This window comes from Convolutriloba macropyga, chromosome 3, assembly GCF_964194025.1.
Source record: "Convolutriloba macropyga chromosome 3, txConMacr16.3, whole genome shotgun sequence".
Classification (NCBI taxonomy): Eukaryota; Metazoa; Xenacoelomorpha; order Acoela; family Convolutidae; genus Convolutriloba; species Convolutriloba macropyga.
This window is the reverse complement of record NC_134470.1, coordinates 57979261-57999984: the sequence shown is the minus strand read 5'-3', so window position 1 is coordinate 57999984 and position 20724 is coordinate 57979261. Positions and strand designations below refer to the sequence as shown.

The window sequence follows — 20724 nt, the reverse complement described above, 5'->3', positions numbered from 1 at the left end:
GGCTGCCGTGACATTAACTATAATGTTCATTGTTTGGGAAAATAGGGCAACAGAGCAGGTTTTAGCCAATTTTAGTAAATGCACCCGATCGGACTAATTAGTCCGCTACGTGCCTTTCTAAAGATCGACAGACAAGATGCCAGTAAAAACAAATACTTTTCATTTATATCTTTAAGATCAATTGCAATCACAACAGCTACTCCATGTCCTTCACGCGAAAAAACTGCTCATCAAGTCTTTCATGACCAAATGTCAAATGGTAAGACGGAAAACATTCAGGAGAAAATTCTGTGGCAAGAGAACTTCGTTCGAGAGCAACTAAACACAACCATCGAAATGTCGAAAATAACTCTGAAAAAGACTAGCCCGGAATATGAAAAAAGATACAGATCTGAATTGATTGAATTGCCGATTAAACCTATGTCGAAATCTTTGATTAAAATTTTCAAAAGTTTACCGCCTTTACTGATAACATAGGCGGCAAATTGCAGGAAAATAGCCACCGTTGTCCGACTTGACGCACATTGGGACAAAAAACAAAAAAATCAAGAAATAGAAATAGACAGAAAGTTTTCATAAGTTTCACAAAGTGTTCTAACTCAGCTTCTTATTTTAAAGCTATTAAGCATAATTTCAGTTAGCAATCGCTCTAAGGAACTTTGATAACCTAATGCACTAAGACTCGATGAACGCGCTCTATCGTTTTACATCGGTTCTTCTGATTTGCCCTTGCAATTCATTATATTGGGTAATATTGTTTGAATGATTTCTGAACTGCATTCAGTTGAAACACTGAGCCAGGCATTTCACAAAGTACAAGTAAAAAAAAGACATGTGTAATACAAAAAACGTGATTGAATTGTAAAATGAACCCGAAAAAAAGGAGAGGCGCCGCGAGGCTGCCGTGACATTAACCATAATGTTCATTGTTTGGGAAAATAGGGCAACAGAGCAGGTTTTAGCCAATTTTAGTAAATGCACCCAATCGGACTAATTAGTCCGCTATATGCCTTTCTGAAGATCGACAGACAAGATGCCAGTAAACAAATGCGTTTTCATTTGTATCTTCACATTCAATTACAATCAATTACAATCACAACAGCTACTTCATGTTCTTTAAGCGAAAACAATGTTCATCAGGTCTCTCATGACCAAATGTCAAATGGTACGACGGAAAACATTCAGGAGAAAACTCAGTGGCAAGAGAACTTCGTTCGAGAGCAACTAAACACAATCATCGAATCGTTGAAAATAGCTGCGAAAAAGACTAGCCCGGAATATGAAATAAAAGATACAGATACAGATCTGAATTGATCGAATTGCCGGTTAAACCTATGTCAAAATCTTTAAAAATTTCAAAAAAAGTTTACTGCCTTTACTGATAACATAGCCGGCAAATTGCAAGAAAATAGCCACCGTTGTCCAACTTGACGCACATTGGGATAAAAACAAAAAATCAAGAGATAGAAATAGACAGAAAATTTTCATAAGTTTCAAAAAGTGTTCTAACTCAGCTTCAAAATTTAAAGCTATTAAGCGTAATTTCAGCTAACAATCGCTCTAAGAAACTTTGATAACCTAATGCACTCAAACTCAATGACCGGACTTTGTCGTTTTATATCGGTTCTTCTGATATGCCTTTGCAATTCATTATATTGGGTAATATTAGTTGAATGATTTCTAAACTCCATTCAGTTGAAATAGTGAGCAAAGCAAGTAAAAGAAATACAAGTGAAAAATACGACTTGTGTAAAACAGAAAACGCAACTGATTGGTAAAATGAACTGGAAAAAAGGAGAGCGCCCCGGAGAGGCTGCTGGTGGACGTTAACCATGATGTGCTTTGTTTGGGAAACTAGGGCAACCGAGCTGGTTTTAGCCAATTTTAATAAAAGCACGCAATCAGACTAATTAGTCCGTTATGTGCCTTTCTACAGATCAACAGACAAGATGCCAGTAAAACCAAGTGAGATTTCAATTATATCTGTCAGTTCAATTACAATCACAAAAACTAGTTCATGTCCTTCAAGCAAAATAACTGTTTATCAAGTCTTTCATGACCAAATGTCAAAAGGTAAGACGGAAAACATTCAGAAGAAAACACGGTGGCAAGAGATCTTCATTCGAGAGCAACTAAAAACAGCCATCGAATTGTCGAAAATAGCTGTAAGGTAAACTAGCTCACATTATGAAAAAAGATAGAGATACAGATCTGAATCGATACAACTGCTGATTATACCTATGTCAAAATCTAAAATATTTTTAAAAAAAATGGTTGCCTATCTACCTTTGGCCGTGATGCATCATTATAATTCCTATAAAAACGAGAATTACCATTATAAAACCGTCTTTCACTTTCATGGACCGTGAAAACGACTAGTGTAACTTCACGTGACTTTAACTTCACTGATAACATAGCCGGCAAACTGCCGGAAAATAGCCAAAATTGAACCGCTTGACGCACATTGGGATTGAAGCAAAAAAAATAAGAGATGGAAATTGACAGCAGTTTTCCTAAGTTTTAAAAGTGTTCTAACTCACCTTCTAAATTGAAAGCTATTAGGGTTAATTTCAGCTAGCAATCGCTCTAAGGAACCTAATGCACTATTACTTAGTGCCCAGTCTTTAAATCTTTACATCATCTCTTTTGATTTTGAACTTTTGACTGACTGTATTCACTACATTACGTAATTCCATGAGTGAAATAGTTCAAAATGCAGTCAGTTGAAACAATGAGGGAAGTCAGAAGTCAAGCGTGAAATTTGTGACTTAAAAAAAATAAAAAAAACTTGATCAAAAGTTAAATCGAATTTTAAAAAAGGAGAGCCCCTAAATAACATTGACCACGTGGAACCGAGGGTTGCTAAGACCATTGCTGAAGTAATGGTGCAAGAGAAGCAGGAATTATCCAACTATGATTGGTCTGAGCACCCATATTTTGTCCCTTTCGCCGCTCGTTGTAACAACTCACTGCTACTTGGGATACAGGTATAGAGAGCCGTTTGATCCCTTCACCAGCAAAGAACTTGCCTCAAGGTGTCTCCCATCTCAAGGCAACTGGCTTTATCCGCCCGCGCTTATTTGAATTTCTTCACCAAGCACTGGAAAGTCAGAGCACTGGGCAGAAATCACATTGCGTCAACAACGTTTCACCAGCCATCGCAATGCTTTGTTTTAATTAAGCAGTCGGATTCCCCTCTTCAAACCATAAACAGCCGCCGATAGCCCCCTTGATACCCATAGGCCGCCCTTGACGAAAAAAGAAGAAAAGATACAAATTGGCAGCCTTTTCAAAGTGTCAAAAAATCTCTAATTTATTAAGTTTCAGTTAGATGATAACACTAATGCTTAATGTAAGGGCAGCTAGCAACCGCCATAATGAGCTCTGATAACATGATGCACTAAAACTAAAAGACCGGACTTTATCTTTTAAATCAGTTCTTCTGATTTGCCCTTGCAATTCCTTATATTGGGTAATATTTCTTTGATGATTTCTAAACTCCATTCAGTTGAAACAGTGAGCAAGGCAAGTCAAAAACACGACTTGTGTAAAACAAAAAACGTGATTGAATGGTAAAATGAACTGGAAAAAAAAGGAGGAGAGCGCCTCCGAGAGGCTGCTGGTGGACGTTAACCAAGATGTGCTTTGTTTGGGAAACTAGGGGAACCAAGCTGGTTTTCGTCAGTTTTATTAAATGCACTCACTCAGACTATTTAGTCCGCTATGCGCCTTTCGACAGATCGCCGGACAAACTGCCAATGAAAACAAATGAGATTTCAATTTATATCTCGAAATTCTATTACAATCACAAAAAAATTCATGTAATTCAAGCAAATACTCAAGACTAAATAGTCTGGGAGATTAGTAGTTTAGTTTTGATCTGTGATTGCTGGAAGTCAATATGATAGTCTTATAAGCTCACAAAACATCACGATTGACCTAAAAACAATAACGAATGCAGTGACAAATGCCACAGACAAAATCAGTCTCTGTGTTAACTTTCCATTACTTCTGGTTGAGTGACCAACTGATCGCAACAAAAATCCAGTCCTCAAACAGAATAAGCAATGACTTCAAAAATCATGAAAACGTGTTAACAGATCTTAAAAAAGACAGCGCCCCAACTGATCGCAACAAAAATCCAGTCCTCAAACAGAATAAGCAATGACTAAAGAGACAAATTAGACCTTGAAATGATTAGGAATAAAAAACAATAGAAAAAACAGTCGGTATATAGCCGAAAAAAAGCTGCCGTTGACGCGCTTGGTGGCCATCGGGATCGAAACAGAAAAATAAAAATAAGAGACAAATTGACCGAATTGTTTTCCATTTTTCTTTGTGACAAAAAGTGTTCTAATTTGGCGTGCAGTTTCAGATAGATTCTAAAAATATACTTAATTCAGAAAATCAATGTCAAAATGACGCAAAAAACCCTTAGCGAGAAAAAAAAATTTGGTTCAAACAAAAAACAATGCCTAGAATGAACTATCAATGGATTGGGAAAAACAGTTAAAAAATTCGAATCCAAAAAAATCGAAAAACCAGTAAAAATCACAGCAGAATTGCCGCCTGTGAACAAAAAACCACTTGCGGGAAAGCGAATTCTTGTTCAAACATCGTTTTCTTAGTATAGTTTAAAATGAGAGCAGAAAATTTCACGTTCACTCGTTTTTTTATTCCATTTCTTGTTTCGGTGTGACAAAAAACAGTACTCCAATTTGACTTCAAAAATCATGAAAACGTGTTAACAGATCTTAAAAAAGACAGCGCCCCAACTGATCGCAACAAAAATCCAGTCCTCAAACAGAATAAGCAATGACTAAAGAGACAAATTAGACCTTGAAATGATTAGGAATAAAAAACAATAGAAAAAATAGTCGGTATATAGCCGAAAAAAAGCTGCCGTTGACGCGCTTGGTGGCCATCGGGATCAAAACAGAAAAATAAAAACAAGAGACAAATTGACCGAATTGTTTTCCATTTTTCTTTGTGACAAAAAGTGTTCTAATTTGGCGTGCAGTTTCAGATAGATTCTAAAAATATACTTAATTCAGCTTCTAATTTGAAAGCTAATAAGCTTAATACCAATGTCAGCTAGCGAACACTCTAATGAACTTTAATAATCTAATTCTCAATGACTTAATTACCGGGCTCTACCGGTTTATCTCCTCTCTTTTCATTTTCCTCTTTTGACTCTGACACTATTCACAACATTGCGTAATTCAATGCTTGAAAAAAAATAAAACACATTCGGTTGAAACAATAGAGTGAGGTACGTCGGACGTCAAACGTGAAAATCGTGACTTATGTAAAACGAAAACGTAATCAAAAGGTAAAGCCAATTAAAAGCATAGCAGGACAAGTTCTGACGTACCATTCATAAAATTTTCATTTACTAAACAAAAAACTATACCTAGAACCGACAAGTGAAGTGCGAAAAACATTTCTAAAAAATCAGATCAAAAGAATAAAAAAGAGAAAATCAATGTCAAAATGACGCAAAAAACCCTTAGCGAGAAAAAAAAATTGGTTCAAACAAAAAACAATGCCTAGAATGAACTATCAATGGATTGGGAAAAACAGTTAAAAAAAATCGAATCCAAAAAAATCGAAAAACCAGTAAAAATCACAGCAGAATTGCCGCCTGTGAACAAAAAACCACTTGCGGGAAAGCGAATTCTTGTTCAAACATCGTTTTCTTAGTATAGTTTAAAATGAGAGCAGAAAATTTCACGTTCACTCGTTTTTTTATTCCATTTCTTGTTTCGGTGTGACAAAAAACAGTACTCCAATTTGACTTCAAAAATCATGAAAACGTGTTAACAGATCTTAAAAAAGACAGCGCCCCAACTGATCGCAACAAAAATCCAGTCCTCAAACAGAATAAGCAATGACTAAAGAGACAAATTAGACCTTGAAATGATTAGGAACAAAAAACAATAGAAAAAATAGTCGGTATATAGCCGAAAAAAAGCTGCCGTTGACGCGCTTGGTGGCCATCGGGATCAAAACAGAAAAATAAAAATAAGAGACAAATTGACCGAATTGTTTTCCATTTTTCTTTGTGACAAAAAGTGTTCTAATTTGGCGTGCAGTTTCAGATAGATTCTAAAAATATACTTAATTCAGAAAATCAATGTCAAAATGACGCAAAAAACCCTTAGCGAGAAAAAAAAATTTGGTTCAAACAAAAAACAATGCCTAGAATGAACTATCAATGGATTGGGAAAAACAGTTAAAAAAAATCGAATCCAAAAAAATCGGAAAAACCATTAAAAATCACAGCAGAATTGCCGCCTGTGAACAAAAAACCACTTGCGGGAAAGCGAATTCTTGTTCAAACATCGTTTTCTTAGTATAGTTTAAAATGAGAGCAGAAAATTTCACGTTCACTCGTTTTTTTATTCCATTTCTTGTTTCGGTGTGACAAAAAACAGTACTCCAATTTGACTTCAAAAATCATGAAAACGTGTTAACAGATCTTAAAAAAGACAGCGCCCCAATACAATTCAAAATCTTTGAATTGTAAAAAAAAACAGAGCACCAATACATTCCAATTCAATGCAATATAGCTCCACTCAGCTGTTAAAAATATGCAAAAACCAATTGATTTAATAAAAAGTCTTTCAGCCCGAAATTTACTTCAAAGTTAGTAGGCAAAATTTGAAAAATTAATAGTGAAAGCACTCGCTTCACAGCTATTAAAAACCATAAAGCCTCTTCGAGTCTTCGCTCCACCAAAACTTCTCTTCGAGTCGTAAAAAGACAGCGCCCCAATACAACTCAAATAATTTGAATTGTAAAAAAGGAGAGCGCCTAAATAATAGCCGTTGAGAGGCTGACGGCGGCTATCAAAAATAACCATCTAAAATGGGAGTACTGCTCGCGAAAGAATGGTGGGAGTTCGAATCTATTGCAGCCTGCTTCAGTAGGAGCAGGGACTTAATTCACTACGGACGCTTCAAATGACGTCATTAGAGGCTCTTGTATACCACTATAACCACTAACAAAAATTAAAGAGAAAAAAGTTACACCAATTTCGGCGCTTTTCATTTGCATTTATCTGCCGCCACTTGAGTTGAGCTTCTGACACTTGTGAATGAGAATTTTAGAACATAACCAACTAAAAGTCGGAAGAATTGCTCTCGAACGACTAGTGGGAGATCTAATCAATTGCAGCCTGCTTCAGTCGGGTGGGGGGGGGGGCTAAATATGACAAAGAAGTTCAATAGTGGGCTTCAAATAATCATATTAGAGGTTAATATATACCACTATTAAGATTTAAAGTGAAAAATTGCACCAGTTTTGTCGCACTTTTCATTTGACTTTTAGTATTAAATTGCCGCCAATAGAGTTCAGCGGCTTGAAATTGTGATTGAAAGAGAATTTTAGATCACGCGAAGAGCACAAAGTCAAGGGCGTAAAAGTCACTCGAAAAGTCAAAACCGTCAAGCAAAAATTTTGCATAAAAAAGACACACGTTTACAATAATTGCTACGAACTTCTACGTCAAGGGCGTAGAAGTCACTCAAAAAATCAAAACGGTCAAGCAAAAACTTTCCATAAAAAGGACCAAACCGTTCATAATAATTGCTTCAAAAATCGGCCGACACCAATAAAAAAGTAAAAACAGAAGTTAAGTTGAGGCACTTTAGTGAAAATTTAAAATAACGAAAACGAATCTTCGTAAAAACAATGTTTTCCCACTTCAATTTTAAATTGGAGTGAAAAATATTATACCTGCATAGTCACTCAGTTCGCTCCATATCCAGTTTTGGCGTTTCGAATTGTTCAAAACTTCTTCGAATTGTTCAAAACCACGATGAGGCGGCCATTCAAGCCTCAAAATAGTTTCAAGGCTAGTATAAACATATACCCGGCATATTGCCGGAAAATAGACGCCATTGATTCCAATGAAACAATCAGACAAATCTGAAAAAGAACGAAAAAATACAAAAAACTCTTGCTATTGTGATTGAATTTTAGATTTAGGCAAACTACGGTTTCTTAGGATACAGTGAATAGTATCAATACCAATATTCATTAGTGAATTATACCAAAGTTCAAATATCGGGCACCTAAAAACTTGGTTCATTCTTCTCTATTTTTTATTTCAATTTTTGATATTGATTCCGTTTAATTTAGATTACTTGAGCAGAATGAGCAAAAAACGAGCCTAGAGAAGTCAAACAACCCGACAAACGTCGGATGAATTTCTTGCTCTCGAACGCCAGGCACGGCAATTTAATTTTTATGGAACGCAGCTTAGAGAAGTAATATGGGTGCTAGAAAATTGAATCCTGAGGGTTTCGAACCCTGGATCTCTAGGATGTCAGTCTGACATCTTAACCACCAAAAGCCCAAAAACAGTTAAGCAACAATTTTTCATAAACACGACACGCACGTTTACAATAACTGCTTCAAAAATATCAAGCGAAACAAATGTTTGTTTGACGGAGTTAACGAAATTAGGAGCATTATGACAGCCGTCTGCGAAGATGATGTCCGCTACTAATCGAATTCAAAAACAATTCAGGTCAAACTTCTAGTCCGGTTCGGATCATACCGAAATCGAGAGTTCATTTGTGATGCAGCGCTTTCAGAAATTTTTGGTTTTAATCTTGTTTGGGAGTTATATAGGTCGAAAAACAACGGAGAGCAGTCAATTATTATGCAATTGTCCGATTAGGAGTTAGGAACAAGTTTGTCTGCGGAGACCAGTAGTATTTTTTACCACCATTGTTTGCTGCTACTGACCAGGAGGAAGCACAATAGACTCGGGCGAACTCCTCTCATGGTTGACACCATCACCAATTCCGATATCTTCAGTACTGCCATTCTTCAGAGCATCACTGATGTCAACATCTTCATATCCCTCCTCACTCTCTCCAGCACCCTCTCCTCCACCACTGGACAATGACTGCGGCTGCTTCCTGTTTCCACCTCCGCCTATGAAAATGTTTTGATTTGGTATAATAACAATAACACAAACAGTCACTACCTCAAAGCATTTCAACAAACCACGATGTCAATAAACAGGATCAGATAAAGTTCTACTTTTCAGATTACCCGAAGCAATCATCAACACATTTTATCAGAAATTTTAGGTTACTTAGATCAGTCAATGGACAGAAATTTGAAGAACATTCGTTGCACATTATCCGAAAAGAGCTGCGATTGCTTCGTAGACCTACAATCGCAAAACAATAAAAACATCAAAAGCGCCAAATGCATGCTGCAACAACTTGCACTGATGCGTTGTAAAAACTTTGCATTACTGTAGATTGTGCCTTCATTATTCGCAATTTTATACTTTATCATCGCGAAGATTCGTTTGCTTGTGTAAATGTATACTGAATTAGGAATTCTTACACTTCCAATTGGGAACGGGTGTGTAAGGGGGTCAAAAGTCCTAAAAAAATTTTTTCACACGTTCAAAATAATGAATCCCTGTAAATCTTAGTTTGCTCAAGTAGATCAATGCAATATAACGCTTCCAACACCACTTTAGAAAATAATTAGTTTGTGAAATTGAAATCCTTCGTTTCAGTTTTGTTATCTACCAATCGAGGTAAGTTTGATAATTATTCGACAGGTGAGAGTGACTATCTTGATCTAAATCTTGACAAGCTTTTTGTTTTAAGCGTCGAAAAGAGTTTTGTGTGCACTTTAACTTAGAATAAACAACTATAAATTCGGATTTTAATACTGAGGCTTCACTGTATTACGTAATTCAGTGAGTGAATGGATTTAAAATCTATTCAGTAGAAATAGTGAATGCGGTAGGTTTACAACGCGGAGGTCGTGACTTATGTAAAATGAGAAACATGACCAAACTGTGTAAAAACATAACCGGACAAGTCTTAAATAGAATACAATGTATTAAATCAACAATATTTATCTGGCAGTTTAGAAGACCATGGCAATCAACAAAACACACGATCCCATCTGCGCAAAAATACAAAAAACTTTACCAACAATTAAAAATTCTGTTTCCAAAACTAAAATTTTAAAAACAAGCAATAAGAACCAGACTTCATCTAAACAAAGCCACTACGCTTCCTCAGAATGAGTGAGCAGTAAAATGCACTTCTGGAAATCAATACTAGAAAAATCAGAAGTTTCAAAAACTGAGAAATTTGTAAAAATCGGTAAAAATTTAAGAAAATTAGTTGTAGTCTCAAAGAATGAACAACACGAAATTACATACTTATATCCACAATCACATGAAAATTCATAAGTCATAAAACTATTTGGAGCATGCCAAAAAAGGAACAAAGAAAACAAAATAAAGGCAAGATTCAAAAACTCGCCGAAAATAGAAACGATATCTGCCAAAATTAATTAATACGACTAATCAAAACCCAATAATCAACCTTTGAAGATTCCACTAATTAAATTTCTCTATTCATCAATACCAAATGATGAGAACTGTCTTCAACGAGACTAATTGATGAAACAACAAGAAACTAGGACAATGGGGAACTCTAAAAAATCATTGATAATTGTTGGGAACAAATTGTGACAGTAGTTAAAACCTTTAGATATCAATTAAAACTACTTGATATTTTCTACAACGCTTTATGAGTTTGTCAATAAGACCAGTCATTAACCAGACTCTGAAGAAGGACAACAACAATGAGAACAAGAGAACGGGCGAAACTCGAAAAATGACTCATTTTATTAAAACAAACATTTCTAAATCATGTAAACCATTAATTGCCATTTACTGGAGTTCAAAAACAACTATGCAATCTTAGAGCAAGCGTATGACCTCTTGAAATATTTATATAAAAACAGCTGGTTGCCGGGATAGCTGCAACATAGACTTGCGTACCGAATAACACAGGTACAGATACATACAGAAACATAGCCGACAAACTGCCGGAAAATAGCGGCAATTGACCCAATTGACCAACATTGCGATTTAAACAGAAAAAGAAAACACAAGAGATAGAAATTGACCGAATTTTTCTAAGTCTCAGAGTGATCTTATTTGGTGTGTAAATTCGGCATATTCGGTTAGATTCCACAATAACACTTAACACAGCTTCTAAACTAAAAGCGATTAAGCATAATACTAATGCCAGTTAGCAATCGCTTTAATGAACTTTTATAGCCTAATGCACTATGACTTAATGACCAGGCTTTATAAGCTTATCCTGTTTCTTTTGATCTTTTGATATTGCCTTTTTGACTTTGACCGTATTCACCACATTGTGTAATTCAATGCGTGAAAGAATTTGAAATCCGTTCAGTTGAAACAGGTGTGATGTAAGTCAGAAGTAAAACGTGGAAATCGTGACTTATGTAAAACGAAAAACGTGATCAAAAGGTAAAGCGAATAAAAAAACAGCAGGAGAAGTCCTGAAATACAATCCAAAGAATTGAATTAGGAAGTTAGAACAAGTGCGTCTGACCAGCGTGGCAATTAACATTGGCAGCTAATACTCGCTGAGCTTCACCTGCCCGCTGATCTTCACCGGTTTATCCCGTTTTGAGAGTTCATGAAAGTCATGAAAGAAAGCGTGAAAACATCTTACCAAAAACAGAGCACCAATGAAATCCAATTCTTGGATTGTAAACAAAAGAGCGCCTAAATAGTAGTCGTTGAGAGGCTGACGGCGGCTATTAAACAGATAGATATAGGTCGAATCGGATTAAACTGTGTGATGAATATTGAACGATAAATTAAAACGGCTTGTTAAAAATCACTCCGCGAAAGCACATTAGGGGGATTTATTGCTCATGAGTTTCTTTGACCTTTAACTAATTTAAATTAAAATTTTATAGTGCCAAATTCATTTTTTATTAAGTGAAGTAAGTCGCATATGATCAAAATCTAATCACGCAAATGACCTAGGAACTATTGCTACAGCGAGAGCGAAATGCCGTCACAAGCCATTAGTGAGAGGAAGAACACATTCAGAAAAATGAATTTTCCAGCTTTGACATGTGAACAAACTTAAAACAAAAAAGAGCGTCAGACGACGAAACAATGAAAATAAGAAAAAGAACATCAAAAATAAGTCGAATCGCCGAACGGGAATAATAAGCTTTAAAAACAATAAGTTCGCACATCAATTTCTCACTCCACTCAGTTTAAAAGCAAGTTGAGAAAAAGTGGAAAAAATGTAAAAACAAAGCCGGAAAAATTCCGGAAACAACATGACTCGATGAAATGCCTCTACCAAAAACTACCCTTTCAGAAAAAACTACTACATACCAAAACCACCCACGGCAATAAAAAAATATTTGAAGTCAAGCCATGAGAAAATATTCTTAAAGACAACTTGAACTAACTAGAAAAAATTAAAGTTTTCATATCACAAGGGCACATAAAGCCAAAGAAAAACTCATTTGAGCAAATTGAAATACTCAAATAGCTCCTTCCTCTCAAACAAAAGAAAAGACTTCTCCAATACTCGCCTTCGAATCGTAATAAAAAGATAGCGCACCGTTAAAAAATATATACACAGCAGATTGCCGGAAAAGGAAGATAGCCGCCATCGATTCCCATAACCCCGATTGGGGATATCAACAAGAGACAAAATGGAAAAAAACTGATTCACGTAGTAAAACACTTTTAACGTGTGAACTACATCATTTTGATTTCATTTCGTTCTTAGACATACTTCCGTTTCCTAATCAGAGGATGCCGGGGCTAGCATCAAAACCAATAAGTACTAGAGTAGTCAACTAAATGAATTTTATCAATATTAACTGAAATTAAAGTCTCTTCATGATAAGCTCCCACAACATAGGCTATAAAAAATTTGTAATTTCTTTAAAAAATGGGCCCCGGTTTTTTCACAGTTTGAAAACTAAGAATAATACAAAGTGGATTAGATATGATGAAGTCATTCCAGCATTCTATAGCTCTGGCGAAAAATCTGTTCTTAAGGTAATGTGATTTGTATTTGACGTCGAAATAGAAATTTGTTCGTTTTTTGGTACTCAGTGAAGGAATCACTAGATTTATGAAAGGTGGAGCTCTATTTGATAGAAGTATGAGCAAGTAAGTGGCTTCTCTAATCTTCAAAAGAAATTCAAATGGAAACATCAGCTTTAGGTCATAAGAAGTGTCATATTTTTTTCTGTTGAAGCAAGACTTGACTGCGCAGTTTAACTTCTTCTCAAATGACATTAGAGAAAAACACTTTATGCTTTAGGTCAAAAAAGTGTCATTTTTTTTCTGTTGAAGCAAGACTTGACTGCCCAGTTTAACTGCTTCTAAAGTGACATTCGAAAAGAACGCTTTATACCACTCAATAAGACAGCTCTATAGTGGAAATGACTAACAAATAGTTCATTCATAAGTTTAAGTCTGGTATGAACTGGAAAGAGCTCTTGATCGCATAAACTGCTCTTATTCCACACGTCATTTTTCGCGACACAATTTTCAATTCCTCGTGGTAAAGTAGGTTTCTGTCGAGAAAAACTGCTAAGTATTTCACTGAATTTTTCATTGTCAACTTTTCACCAGTAAAAGTCATAGAAGATGCGTTGGTTTAAAAAAATTGACTTTTCGCAGAATTAGATTTAGACTATTTCTCAATTTCAGATTTATACAATTTCAGGCTATCTTTACACAGGATCTTTAAGGTTTTTGTTCGCTATGTCAAGTTCTCTATTGAAAGCGTAAACTAAGGTATCAACTGCGTATTGAACAACGTTGCATTGGTTATTGAAACAATCCAAATCCTTTGGATTGTAAAAAAAAAAGAGAAAAAGGCCTAAAATAACCTTGCATGAATACCGGATTGGTTTATGATCACCAACTTTTGATTTAAACTCTCACCAGCTAGATTGTGGGGTACATTTGCAGCTCCTCTGTTGTTTATTGAAGATGATTGACTCGAGGAGTATGGTCTGTCGATTTGCTCGATGCCAATTATCTCCTCATCAATGGTCGCGCAGTTGTCCCAGTATGTCTGACCAAACTCTTGACTAAAAATAATCCTTGTTCATCTCTTATCAAATCCGCGTTTCCGCTTCAATATAATTGCTGCAGCACAATTTATGTTTGTATTGTAGCCGAATACCACTTCTATTTGTCCGGGGGTTTTGATTAACATTTCTTGGGGTCACAAATGACACCAAAAAATTGAGACCAGCATTGAGTTCCGTCCTGCATTACATGAGGTCGGAACAAAAAAGAACAATTTCTTAACTGCATTAAAAAACCATATAATAATCAAATAAAGTCAAGCTGCTATAAAATTTGTTCACTGAAAACAATTGAGCAACACAAGAAAGTAAAGTCCCTATAACTGTCAATTAAACACCATTTCTAAAATAAATTCCAAAAAATTTCAAGGGAGCTATGCGCGACATTCTATACCATATATATCTTATGCTGTGTAAAACTGGAAGTAAATGGATAGAAAACAGATTAAGATACTTCCCCTGTATGGGCTAAAAACATGTCAAACATTTACCTCTCAAATCATAAACATACCCGGCAGATTGCCGGAAAATAGCCGCCGTTGATTCCAATAAGCATGATTGGGATTGAACGAATAGAAGATATTGAAAAAAAAAGATTTTTGTACAAAAAAATTTTTTAAGTCCGATTTATTTTGATGGCATTTCGTAGTTGAACATACTTCTGTTTCTTAGAGAGAGGCTACAGGGGATACCATCAACACCAATAAGCATAAGAGATGGTAACTAAGACTTATAGGAACGACGTTCAAATAGCGGGCATCTAAAATTGGGCTTTATGGGTTTATCCCGTTTCTATTTCTGACTTCAATTTTTTATACTGAATCTGTTCATTTTGAATTGCTTTGCTGAGCAACTGATGTTCGAATTCACTTTTAGCAGAATGAGAGAAGAGAGAAACTAGCCTACAGAAGTCAAAAAGATTTCACGCAAAATGTCGAAACATACCCGGCAGATTGCCGGAAAATAGCCGCCGTTGATTCCAATAAGCATGATTGGGATTGAAAGAATAGAAGATATTGAAAAAAAAAAAGAATTTTGTACAAGAACATTTTCTAAGTCCGATTTATTTTGATGGCATTTCGTAGTTGAAGATAACGTACTTCTGTTTCTTAGAGAGAGGCTACAGGGGCTAATATCAATACCAATAAGCATTAGAGATGGTAACTAAGACTTATAGGAACGACGTTCAAATAGCGGGCATCTAAAATTGGGCTTTATGGGTTTATCCCGTTTCTACTTCTGACTTCAATTTTTTATACTGACTCTGTTCATTTTGAATTGCTTTGCTGAGCAACTGATGTTCAAAATCACTTTTAGCAGAATGAGAGAAGAGAGAAACTAGTCTAGAGAAGTCAAAAAGATATCACGCAAAATGTTGAAAAAGCGGCAAAATGAGGTAAAGCGAAAATTTTTTTTATTCGACGAAGTAAAAAAACATAGCAGGACAAGTCCTGACGTACAATTCAAAGAATTTTCATTGACTCAACAGAAAAACTAGACCTAGAATGGACTATGAGTGAATTGAGAAAACCATTTTAAAAAAATCGGATCGAAGAATAAGAAAAAAAAACAAAAAATCAATGTCAAAATGCCGCATGTGAACAAAAAAACCACTAGGGAGAAATGAAAATTTAATTCAAACAATAAACTAGGCCTAGAATGAGCTGTGATTGGATTGCGAAAAACCATTTAGAAAAAAACCCGCTCCAAAAATCGAAAAAGTAGTAAAAATCAGAGTGAAATTGCCGCATGTGAACAAAAAACCACTAGCGAGAAAGCGAATTTTTGTTCAAACACAGTTTTCTCACTCTACTTTAAAATTAGAGCAAAAATAATTCACGCCGCAAAACCACTCGCTTTTTCGCTCCATTTCCTGTTTCGGCGTGACCAAAATCACTACTCCAATTTGACTTCAAAAATCATGAAAATGTGTGAACAGATCTTAAAAAAAAAAAAAAGACAGCGCCCCAATACAATTCAAATTCTTTGAATTGTAAAAAATAGGATAGCTATAATAGCCGGCTGAGAAGATGAGGCGGCTATTAAAAAGCGGCAAAATGGTAAAGCGAAAAAAATTTCGACGAAGTAAAACAAAAAATAGCGCAATAATAGCCGGCTGAGAAAATGAGGGCGGCTATTAATTAATAAATATGCTCGCTCGATTACATACTGGTCGGTAAAAGCATTGCTTAAATTATTGACCCAATAGAGATCTCAGCGAAACAGTCTATACTAAAAATCAAATAAGCAAGAAGCTGAATATGAAACCAAACGTATGCGTAAGATGAACTGAACTATTTCAAAATCTCTCATCATAGATTCAACTCACCGAAAGTAATCTTCGTCTGCTCGGCTATTGGTGTTAAATGTCCTTTTCTGAACTAATTCTTTTGAAAATCTCACGAACTTCTTGGTCTTCACTGACAACTCGTCAGGACTCATCAACTCCAGATTGTCAGCCCATCGTGATATGATTTCGTCTATTTGGTACTGCTGGAAACCTACACCAGAGCTGATTTTTGCCAGTGTTGATAGAAATGACACAATGCAGCCCACAGCTTCACTGCTCACGTGCGAATTGCAACTGTATACCGACTCACAAATTCCGTCCATCACACTAACCGAAAAATCAAAATAAAATAATTTCACTAATAATAGTAAGCTGAAAAAAGTACGAAAAGTCTGCTTTTCGACATGATTATAGTAACGTACTGTAAAAAATGTTTAAAACTCTCTGTTCTACTCTCATTCGATACTTAAATTGTTTGGTTGAGAGTCCTTCGATGCCCCCCCCCCCCCCCCCCCCCAAAAAAAAAAAAATTTTGTTTACATTTTTGCAGATTCTTTGCGATATAACTCCAGAAAAACTGATTTTCAGACCCTAGAGTTGTTTTCAGCACAAAGGTGATTATTACTACAATTCAATGAATCAGTAGGCTCATCATTATTAATTAATTTGTTATGAAGATTTTTAATTAAAAGCACCAACATAGCATGTCTCCTGAAAATGATGAACAAAGCTTAACTCGTTTGTGAGACGAAGAAAATGGAGTTGCTCTGTTCGGTTTTGCTGAGCAACTGCTGTTTAAAATCACTTTGAGCAGAATAAGAAACGAGTTAAACTAGCCTAGGGAAGTCAAAGATTTCATGCAAAATGTGGGACAACCTGTGAACTATGGTAAATCGAAATATTTTTGATTGAAGAAAAAGGGCTTCAAAAATAGCCAGCTGAGATGATGGCGGCTATTAGACATAACCGACTAGCGTCGCAAGAATTGCTCTCGACAGACTAGTGAGAACTCAAATCTATTGCAGCCTGATTAATTCGGAGGAGTAATTAATTCACTAAGGGGGCTTTAAATGACGTAGGAGATGTTATTATATACCACTATAATCAATAATAAAATTTAAAGTAAAAAAACTACACCAACTTTGTCGCACTTTTAATTTGACTTTTAATACTGAGCTGCCGTCACTTGAGACAGCTGCTGACACATGTGAATGAGAGAAATTTAGATCAGCCAAAACGAAAAGGTCGTTTTTCAAAACGAAGGTGCAAAAGTCACGTGAAAAGTCAAAACGGTCAAGCAAAAATTTTGCATAAAAAGACGTTCGAAACCAATTAAAAGCAAAGCTCCGACGAACTTCACTCACAATGGGCAGATTTATTGTTTTTCTAATGGTAGAGAATGCTCTTTTGGACGAATCTGGTGCAGTGATTACATGAAAAATGTTTTCAGGTTACATGTAAATGAACCAGTAGCAGCAAACCAAAAGAGCCCGAATGGACCTGCAACCGAGACAATTGAAAAAACGACCAAATGTGTTAAAAATATCACTTGGTCAGGCTTGATAAGGCTCGGGATTGATTTGGATAATCTTTCATCAGGGTGTATTTTTTTGCGATATGTAAGTGCAGGCATATTGTAAAGTGGATCAGTTTCTAAGGACTAAATGTTCGCCGCGAAACCAAACTGACTGACCCGTTGGCGTAACTCTAATGAATCATCACTTGTCATGTCACCTGCTTTATTCCAATTGGATTTAAAATCGAACGTGCGTTTGGGGTGTGAAAAAAAATATGCTGGGTGGTCACAAACGCAACATCTGTTGTTTCGGCCTCCCAGCTTAGTGGGTATAAAATGTTTTGGCTCCCGAGACCAAGTGCTATTTTTTACACAGCAAAGCTCAATATAACAACAGATAATTTGTAAATTGGGGTTACGAAAACCACTGGGTGGCCGAAACAGAACGGGTCCCACACACGAAAGATCTAAATATCCAACAAAAACGAACACAAGAATGTCGCGTCGTGCTACTTACAGTTTGAGCAAATCAGTGTCATAATCCCTCCTGGCCCTGTTCTCATTCACTCTCGTATCCTGTATTGTGGGACCACAAATGTCCAATACCCTCATTGGACTCTGCAGGTATTCATTCACAGCTCTCAATGCTTCCAGTCTGTAGTTGGGAGGTGGGAATAGGAGAATCCTGTGGAACAGACTCTGCAGAACTGGGCGCATGGAACTCAGACATCCGACCAGACGTAATAGCTCTCCTGCGATAGCGTAGATATTCCTAAAAATATATATAATACGACTACACTTCCGCGTCACAATCACAGACGAAGTCATGTACAAAACCAGAAGCATAAAATTGACTTCTTCGCCATTTGTCAGCAGATAACTATCAGTTTTGAAGCTGGTTTGAGACAACTTTCAGCATTCCTGGAACTTCATTACAGCCTACTCATGTATGCATAATATTGATGTGTCTGGTGGGAACAAAACACACGCCTACATTCTATATTTTCCAGAATTGAAGTTTCTAGAACCTATGTACACATTCCAGGCTAAGATCAACCTTTCTCAATTAACTGAATCCAAATTTAAGCCAACTTTTCGTAACGTAATTTTTATGATATAGATGTGATTATAATTGAAAGCAAGCAACACGTCATTCTGAGACAAACGAATGGGATACTTTCAGAGACAGGACCCGCCAAATACTACCGGAGAGCAAAGGGGCACCACGCACAACACATCCGATCTCATTTCACTACAGACTGTCCAGTGTATCGAAACAAAGCCAAAAATTATTTCAAATGGATTAAAAAAAGCCTTCCATGCGCCGCATGAATGTAGTAGATCAATGCAAAAGATTTTCTCGTTGAGTAATGTTCGAATATATAACCAGGCACAATATGTAGTGACAATGAGTAAAATTTTGACGAGTTGCGGAGTTGATACATAGTATCGAATTTCCCGTATGCAAATTTTTAAAGCACTGTATTTTCTAACGTTTCTTAAGCGCATCCTATGATTTGCATGCACAAATACAGGCCACTGGATTGAATACTGTTGATACTTTGTCAGACGGTTGTTACCGCAATTTGGCGATTATTTCCGAGGCGAAGCCGCGTTGTTGAATAACTGCAAGAGGGCGATAACAACCATATGGCCGTGTTTATAAATCAGCTCTTGTTGCGATTATAACAGTTGCATTACAACAGTTGCAGTTGCGAAAGCGTTATATTAGTTAGACCACAATTTTACGCCATTCTTCTATCCCCACAGTTGTTCTACAAACAGTTGCAATAAAGAGGAGGCATTAACTCTAACGACACCCGACTAACTTCGGATAAATTGCTCTCGTACGACGGACGGGGGCAAAATAATTTAGAAAGGTGTAGCTTAGAGATGTATTACGGGTGCAAAAAAGACCACAGGAGATCGGACGAATGCCCTCAAGGTTGACAGTCTGACATCTTCATCCTCAGCTAGAAAGTCTTCCACTTCCTTTTGCCCGTAAAGATCGTTAAATTCAGAAAATGAAAACTTCCAAAAAATTTTAAAACAATTGCAAAATTTATCAAACATTCGTGATACTATCTTGAGAACGATTTCGTTGTCTGCAGAAATTATTTAGTAACCCAAATGCAAGCCCGAAAAAAGTTTTACTGGCCCTTAAAGATTGATACACTTGAAAAATGATAGTTTTCAAAAACATAGCCGGCAAATTGCCGGAATAGCTGCGAACGAATAGACCTGCGTGCCATATAATAGAGATAGAAACAGATACAGATCTAAATTGAAAAAATCGACGCCGCTCAAAAAACTAGGTAAAAAACATTCAGCGATAAATTAATAAAGCTTGTTGAAATTCATTCTGCAGAAGCCTCTTATTAGGGACCTTTACTGCACAAATGAGTTCCTTTGACCTTAAACAAATTCAAACTAAACTTAAGTTTTAAAATGCAAAAGTCATTTTATTGAGTGAGGTAAGTCACCTATGATCAAAATCTAATCACGCAAATAATCTAAAAACTTTTGCTAAAGCGAGTGAGAAATGACGTCACGCGCGCAAATGCCGTTAGTGAGAGGAAGAAGTCATTCAGAAAATTTGACTTTTCAGCTTTGCTGTGTGAACAAATGTAAAACGAAAAAAGAGCGTCAGACGACGAAACAAAAAAAAACCAAGAGCACCGCAATATAGCTTCGCTCAGCTTACAGCTTCGCAGCTATAATAAAAAAAAGCAAATTCCATTAAAAACCAGCTAAAATTCGTAATACTGAAATCTTGAGAACAACTCCATTGCCACAAAAAAACTAACTATTCAGCAAACCACTCTCAAACCATACATGAGTTTACCTGGCCCCCGAGGCTAAAAAAACTAAAAAACAACAAAAATTTTCGAAAAACAACAGCTGCGATGTTTATATCCTCAAAAATTATTTGGATCAAAACAAGTTATCCATTTACCCAAATTTGAGC

At 36.2% G+C, this 20724-nt stretch overlaps 1 protein-coding gene across 6 annotated transcripts in view; it reads right to left on the bottom strand.

Annotated features, from left to right (window-relative positions):
• Positions 1-20724, bottom strand: part of LOC142336312 (brefeldin A-inhibited guanine nucleotide-exchange protein 3-like) — a 179254-nt gene that overhangs the window by 137765 nt on the left and 20765 nt on the right. For 5 of the 6 annotated variants that reach the window (XM_075385052.1, XM_075385054.1, XM_075385053.1 and 2 more), the window contains exons 7-10: positions 18274-18528; positions 16280-16567; positions 13802-13950; positions 8758-8949 (exon numbers count right to left, since the gene is read on the bottom strand). In XM_075385052.1, coding sequence (XP_075241167.1) covers positions 8758-8949; positions 13802-13950; positions 16280-16567; positions 18274-18528 — 884 coding nt within the window. The remainder of the gene's footprint in view (positions 1-8757; positions 8950-13801; positions 13951-16279; positions 16568-18273; positions 18529-20724) is intronic. The other variant, XM_075385056.1, reaches the window with a different exon arrangement.